General features: G+C 38.8%; 1 protein-coding gene across 1 annotated transcript; it reads left to right on the top strand.

The window, feature by feature from the left end:
- The first annotated feature begins 604 nt into the window (after nt 1-604).
- On the top strand, nt 605-6791 carry Fbxo48 (F-box protein 48). Its single transcript, XM_027388082.2, is given in 3 exon segments — nt 605-653; nt 656-909; nt 1380-6791. Coding segments are annotated over 3 exon segments (471 nt in total). The 3' UTR covers nt 1548-6791.
- Nucleotides 6792-7987: the final 1196 nt, after the last annotated feature.

The raw sequence follows: 7987 nt of genomic DNA, 5'->3' as shown, positions 1-7987 counted from the left end.
TAAGAGAAACATATAGACAGAAGGGCATCTCCAATCACCTGTCCACTTCATCCACATAATTAAATAGTTGTTATATTAATTACTAAAACTCTAGCAGGTTTGTGGTTAAGTCAGATTGAAGGTGAAGAGCTCAATGGAAAAGTCTAATTTCACACACACATGCTTTCAATAAATCTTTGAATATGTCCTTAAAGTAGCCATTATTACTAAACTCAGTAAATACATAATGTGGGGAATCATTTCCCATCTTTAAAGATAATGTTTTTCAGGAGCAGCAAGAAACAGAACATGTAGAAACAACCATATTTGCTAAAAATGTTCAAAAAGAAGGGACCTATTTATTGTCTCCCATGTACAAGTCAGATGTGCAGCCATTTGTTTTATTCGCTCCACCTGTCCATCTTCATGAAATACATGACAGACACAGCACTGGCTTCGTATTGCAGACTGATAGGCTGAAGTCAAGATATGTAAAGTTCTTTAAATCGTATCTCAAAACTTTCTGACTCAGAATAGGATGCATGGTTTGGTCTGAAAAGGTTGAGTGTATTTAAACTTTGCCCTGTAGGTTACATATGAAGACAGTTGACTAAAATATTGAACTATGACGGACACTTCCATGAGGAACAGTACTTTGAAAATTCCTAGTACAGAATGAATTCTGCAGATGCTGAATTCGGAAGTACAACGAGTCTAGGTAACTTTGTTGAACTGCTGCCTCCAGAAGTCACTTATAAAATTTTCAGCCAGCTAGACATTCACAGTTTGTGCAGAGCTTCTGAGACAAGCTGGAGTTGGAATCGCGCAATAAAAAACCATGATGCCTTATGGAAACCTCACTGTTTGACGGCAAGAGCTGTCTGCCAAAGAGAAATAGACGATGACATAAAAAGTGGTTATACCTGGAGGGTAAGTTTAACCTTCAAAGTTTGTCGTGGTTTTCACAGGGTTGTTTTAGCACAGTTAAGAGAGAGCTGTAATTCTGCTTGGAGGAATACAGAGTGTTTTGACTATAGAGGAGCGAGTTGAATCACTGTTCTCTCTACTTGACATGTCTCCACACTCTCTTCCACCCAGCCTTGTCTATCTCTGTATCTCTCAGATCTTAAAGTTAAGAACATCCTTGTTAATCACAAGAGGGGTGAAAAGGTCCATTTCTTTTATTCCACCTTATGAAAGCAATATATACAATGGACTGCTCTCTGTGTGTAACTAACCCATACAACCACACATGAATTGATTACTGTGATTACATGTTTATTTCCTTGTCAGTAACCTCAGATCTGTGAATGAGTTTCTCTGCTTTCAGACATACTCACTAACTAGCCACACTGCCAGAGTTTTGAACGATGATGTGTGTGTGTGTGTGTCCCTTTCAGGTAATACTCCTGAGAAATTACCAGAAGAGTAAAGTGAAACATGCGTGGCTAAGTGGCAGATACAGCAACATACGTTCTCCTGCTAACCTGCCGGAAAAATTAATGTGCCCCCTGGATGCAGATACATGGGGGGAAATCCTAGACGCAGAACTGGAAAGAGAAAGTTGAAAAATCTCAGTAGATCTCATGGTGTTGATGGCACAGAGATCTACTGCAAGAGACTTTCTAAAATATGATAATGTTTTTCTCAGTTTTTAAAATATTTAGCATTTGAAAGAAAACAAAGTTGAATGTGAAACTTTGTATCTTGCACTTTAGTTAAAAATTTTTCGGGTTTTAAACTGTGAGAAATCATGAAATGTTATTTTTATAAGACACAATAGGCTGATAGAATGGTTTTGGAATGTTTCATGTATTTGTGTTAGACTGTTGTATGACTTTAAGTAATAGAATTTACTGCTCTTTTGTACTTAATTTTTCAAGAATTCAGAGGCTACCTGAAGAAACTTATTTAAAGATTCATTATAAATAAGTATCAATATATACTTACTTCACTTATGTCAAGTGAGAATAGTTTGTAGTATATGTAAACTAATACTATAATTACATGTTAATAGCTACAGTTTTCACTTCTGTGAAACAGATTGAACTGTCAAATAATGAAAACCTTTAAAATGTGTTAAACCTAATCTTGAAGCCGAAACTCTCAGATTAAGACTTACATTATTTTTCTGCAAACCTGAGATCATCTCAGAAGCTTTAACTGTGAAAAGTTTGAGAACATTTAAGAACCGTTAGAACCACCAAAGGTTGTTTGTTGGCTTTGTCAATGGCATGCCAACATCCTCATAGCGCCACCTAGTGGATGCTTAGTGCTTCTCCTTACTTAACAAGAAAATGTTCTCCAAGCCCTATTTATCTTGATAAAGTGTATCTTTGCAGGGAGGAACCTCTTTTCAACTTTGTTTCTTTTTTTCATAAAAGGAGAGTATGCAGCAGCATTCCCTCTACTAGGTTATCCCACCTGAATTTGTAAACCATAGTAGAAAGTGCCTGCAAATGTGGTCATTTGTATGGGGTTTTCTATAGTTACTATTCCATACCTTTCTGTTGTTGTGATAAAAACATCCTGACCAAAAACAGCTTATGAAAGAAAGAGTGTGCTTAGCTTATAGTTCCAAAGCAATAAGAGCCATCATTTCAAGGGAGGAGAGTAGCAGACACAGAAGATAGAGCAGAAAGCTGAGAGATCACATCAACGAAAAGCAGGAATCGAGAGTAAACTAGATGGAGGTGAGGCTTTAAAAGCCTCGCCCCAGTAACACATGCTTCCCCCAGCAAGGCTGCACCTCCTAAACCTCCCCAGACAGCACTACCAACCAGAAACCAACAAGTATTCAAATACGGGAGCACCATGTAGAACATTTCTTATCAAACTACCATAGTTTAAAATAAATCTAGGAGGCCAGTATTTGCTAACTAGACAGCCATCAGAACAATGCCCCATCATATACAAATACTTTTTGTTGCATCACATGGATGATTATTATCTATTAATATCTTAGAGTTGGAAATGATCTTGAAAACCAGGCAGGGCAGTTTCCAGAACTAGTCAGTAATTTCCTGTCAGTACACTGAAGTCTCAGACACCCCAAGTTCAAAAACAGCAGTAGTTTCTCCATTACATTGTAAGGCAGTACTCTCCTAGGACTGCTGCAGTCATTGGAAATTCTCCTCAAAACACAAGATCATCCATAGCATTTGTCTCTCGCCCTGTTTCTACTGCTAGGATTAGACCACTTAGTCCTTCTCTAGGTTCCTAGGCTTGCTATCTGAATGCTTCCAGATAGCCAGCCTGTCTCTTTCTACTGTCTTCTCCCTGTTCCTTCTGACAGTCATATGCCATAATTTCTGGGCCAAGCAGCACTCTCTGCTGTTCATGCCCTCAAATTCGTGATTGGGAAGGAAGATATCCTGCTGATCTCATTTAGGAAGAGATCATTAAAAAGCACTTTGAAATCTTGAAAACATGGAAGTGAAGCAGTAAGGAGCTTACTGGATGACACTGAATGTATATGCAGGTGTTGTGAGCTATGTCCCATAATGAGTGTTCTACCTGTCACCTTTTTCTGTTAATACAGAATGCCCTGAGGAGGGGGAAGCGCCCTTCTCATTCATGGCACCCTCTCTGTCAACCTCTGTGTTGAGTCTAAGAATGGAACGTGACTGAAACCACCTCATTCTTAAACTGGAATGCAGAAGTGATGAAACTGTTTCCTGCTGCAAAGAGAAATGGGTCCTTAGTCAGAGAATCCACATCCAATAGAAAAACAAAGGAAGTGGAAGAGAGAGTGTAGTGATAACTCTATTCAGTCAGTCCACTTGTCTAAACCAGTACAAATTGCACTAAAAAACCCTTAGAGCTTTCTTACTGGTTTACAAGTGTGTGACACTCGTGGTTTACATTAGTGTCTTAGCTTTGGACTAGGAACCCTACCTGTAGGGCTTCCTTTGCCTGTTTTTTAAGTATGTGATACTTGTCATTTACATTAGTATATTTGTTGTAGAGATCTCAACCCTTGCTTTGAATCCTCCCTTAGTCCTGCCAAACTTGTGTCCTGAAGGTAATCCCTTGCCTTAGGTGCTCTTAGCATGCATTTCTTTCTCCATCTTCTTCTGTAACTTGTTCTTCCCACAAACCTTGAAATTGCTGCTAAGACACAAGTAGCTTACTTCCTAAATGTCTTCGCTACATTTTTGTTGTTGATTTGAGTGACACTTGCTTCTTGTCTTAGTTTGAAGGCAAGCATCTCACCATCCTAAAACTATCCATTATATGCTGCTGTTCTTGAAGGTTCAGACTGTTGTTCTCTTATGTTCTGAACGTCTGCTCCCCCATTATCACTACCATTGTGGGTGCTTATGGTGTCCGTATCCATGACTCCACATCACATTTGCCCATTGTCTTACAGAAACACTTCTGCCAACCTGTTGGAATCATTGCTAAGTCACTAATACCACAACCAGAGCTCATTAAAGCAAAAGACTAGTTATCCTTTCAACCCCTACCCAGGAAAGTGGCCAGGGCTTTAGGTAGTTAACAGTGTTTCTGCTTTTCTCATTCTGAGACCATCCAGCCAAGAATCAGTTCTTACTGGTTTAGTAATCTGAGCATTCTGACCCTTCTCCATATTTTCTCTGCTTTATTACTTCTTATCCTTGTTTGAAAGTGACAAGGCTAAGATCACCTCCTAACTGATCACCTTCCTCTCACTGGTGATGGATCAGTCTTCCTAATTAGCATGTCACTTCTAAGTTAGATCATTTGCTACATTCAGGCAGAATGACTCTGAAAGGCCAGGGAGGCCTTTCATGATGCACCCTGGCTTACCCCTGTAGCGTTTTCTCTCACAACTTTCCATTCTGTTATCTTTCAGTTCAGTCACACTGAACAGCATTTGCAGTTGCCTGGCCGTGTTTGCCCCCTTACCTGTGTCCCTTTGTGCAGGTTATGTGACGGACACACTGACAGGGTTCTCCCCTTCCTCTACCTACCAGCAACTCCTGATTTGGCAAAATCTTTCACGGCTAAAACATCCATATCTGTATTGTTCTGGACTAAGTTATCCTTCTAAAGTCCATACATATCTTTTTTTTTTTTTTGTAACATTCTCCTCAAAAGTTTTCACATTGTGTTGTCTGTTTACCTGCCCCTATAGAGTGTGAATTTCTTAGTAACTGGAACCATGTTTTAATTTATTTTTCTTCCCTCTAAATCTGCTTCTAAATTATTTGTTAAAATGTCTTAGTAATTTATTGCATTATTTATTATTAGGAATCATATGCAGAATGTACAAGAAAATGTATTGATATGATACTATAATATATGTATTATTATGGTAGCACATTTACTATTTGTTAGTGGATAATGCTATATTGAAATGCAAAATATGATTGTGGAGTGTCTGAGATACTCAATTTTAATGTTAAAATATAAATGATTGTTGTAGTCATCCTCAAAGGTGTAAGTGGAACTTAAAGTATTTTTGCTAAATTTTTAATAAACACTTGAAAATAAATTCAATTTTAAAATAGCAGATATAAATGATCTTCTATTGTTAGCCACCCCTGTCAATTTCAAGTATTACCTTGGCAAGTAAATAAACCATAAGCCATTTTCTATTTTGTTAAAACAATTCTTTCTATAACAAGGAACACTTTAGAACATCGGTTTTAAGATTTTTGAAATTATTTTGGGAAGCTTCAGTCATTGAGCAACTATGTTTCTGAGAATTACAAATTATAGTTACCCATGCTTCTTATACCTTATGATGTTAGTCAGGTTATAGATGTGTTCAGAGATGTACCCAACATAGATATTTGATCTTCAAACACTTCAAAGACCTACAGAATATGGCATTTAAATGTTTTAATAATTTAGAACTCCGTTGATGTGAGACCCAATTGCTCCTGCCAGCACCCAGCTATTCCCGAGAGTATGAAGGGCACCATTGACACTCCATCTGGGGTTTGTTCTCTTCTTAGATTCTGGCCCCTTGGGCAAAGAACTGCCCCTAACTCAACTGCTGACTTTGGACAAAATCCTGTCCTAACTGGGCTAGCAGGAGACAAACTTAGAGACTGCTGAATCTTGCCAAATCAGGGTAAGACAGTCTTTCAGTTTCCCTGCTTCTGTGTTGGTCTGTCAGATACTCTAGGCCTTAGCCAAAGTTGGTTGCCCCGACGTTACTGTGAGACCTTGGGTGACTGCAGGTCACCTGCTGTTTCTGTCTTCACTTGCACCTTTAGGATGTCACATGCTTGCACTTCCTGCCTACCCTAGTAATGTTATTTTCCTTCTCAGGTCTTTGATGATGTTGAAGACTAGACAGTCACAGCTCATATGCTCTCTTATCTTAGATAGAAAATACTAAGATACAAGACTTGGAGTTTCCAGATTAGGACAGCTATTGGAGTAATCTCTGTTATATGTCTTTACCCTGAAACTGAACATGTAAAATATGTCTATTGCTCATTGTTGCTCTTGCTGGTTATCAGTTTTATTTTGTGTATGTTTTACCTTTCCTTCTCCTGGAATACACTTGTCATTGGTTATCATTGTATATAGTTTTTGTATCAGGCTTAAAACCTTATTCTTTAGACAAAAAGGGGAATTGTAGTGACATCTTGCCTTGTCAGTGAACTTGTAGTAGTCGCCACACCCTTTGGGTGTGGTTTCAGTTTTGGATGTGTCCCCTTTAAGGTAGAGGAGCTGCGTCCGTCGGAGATCTCTGAGGTCGAGGAGAGCATCGGAAGGGCAGAGACTGCATTTTCTGGAGCAAGAAGGTTGCGGCGGTTATTTACTCTTATCTGTGTAAATTCTTCCCCAATAAAACACCTATTTATCATTTATCTTGGGTCTGGTGAACTCATTTAAACCTCGCCTTCAGATGAGTTGCATTGTAAGGGCTTAAAGGGAATACTCATTTGAGAACATGAGTAGGTGGAGCCAAAATGAAATGAAGGCATGACTTCACTAATAGATAAAATACTGTAGTGACTACAGATGCTGTGTAAGGAGGGAAGATTACTAAAAAGAAGTTTTAAGTTTTTCTCAGTGTTTTTTGAAAACTTCATAATCAGCTTGATTTGCCATTTAAAAATAAACTTAGAAACCTTTCTTTTGTTATTTCTGATAACCTAGTCTTAGAAAATTATCAGTAGGGAAAAAATGCATAGGAACTATAGCCCCTAAGATGTGTAAACCTAATTTGAAAACTATAGCACATCCCAACCATTTTGATTTCCCTTTTGCTGAGATTTTGTGTTACCTGTTCTCTAAGACTTAAAATACTCTAACATTATTAGCAAAAATAAGTCAAGTAATAACATCAAGAAACAAATCGAGACCAGTACATAAGGTGGGCAATCACATATTTTTATTTAAAGTTAAGTCAAAATCCCTAAGATACCAAATAGGTGAAATTAGATCCAACATGAGCAAACTGACTGTTTATGGTAGCCAACATTCCTTGGATGCCTGCTGTGTGCCAGATACTGAGCTCATGGGGTGGGCACCCTTCCTTCCCCTTCATTTTCTGAATTAAGAACTGAAAGACAATGATGATCTTGCAGCATACACACACACACACACACACACACACACACACACACACACACACTGGTATAAAGAGGACCTCTAGATGGTATCAGAGAACCCATAGTGGTAACTAGTCCTCTGAGAGCTTCAGGGCCTCCTGAGGCCAGATGGGTGTTCAGGGAGAACCACCACACTGACTCTGATCTTCAGAGACCCAGAAGTTGAGAACTGTCCTCTCCACAAATACTTAGGCCTGGGCATTCTATAAGCCAGTTTAGTTGATCTTGGCCATTTGAATGGTAAACCACCTTTCTCTTCATGTGTTGCAACAAGCTCTCTCTTCTCTTCTTGACCACAGCACTAGTATATGACGGGCTCTTATCCACTACTGAGACCCAGAACGTCATCTTCTTGGCTAGCATACTGTCTCGGTGCTGTCTGATTCCTTAGTAGGGATCCACATCTATTAGATTGTGTTCTTGAACTGTTGGTCTTCCCACATACTCCA

The sequence above is a fragment of the Cricetulus griseus genome, assembly GCF_003668045.3.
Source record: "Cricetulus griseus strain 17A/GY chromosome 1 unlocalized genomic scaffold, alternate assembly CriGri-PICRH-1.0 chr1_1, whole genome shotgun sequence".
In the NCBI taxonomy this organism is placed as follows: Eukaryota; Metazoa; Chordata; class Mammalia; order Rodentia; family Cricetidae; genus Cricetulus; species Cricetulus griseus.
The sequence above is the reverse complement of the archived record's forward strand: the minus strand, read 5'-3'. Positions and strand labels throughout refer to the sequence as shown.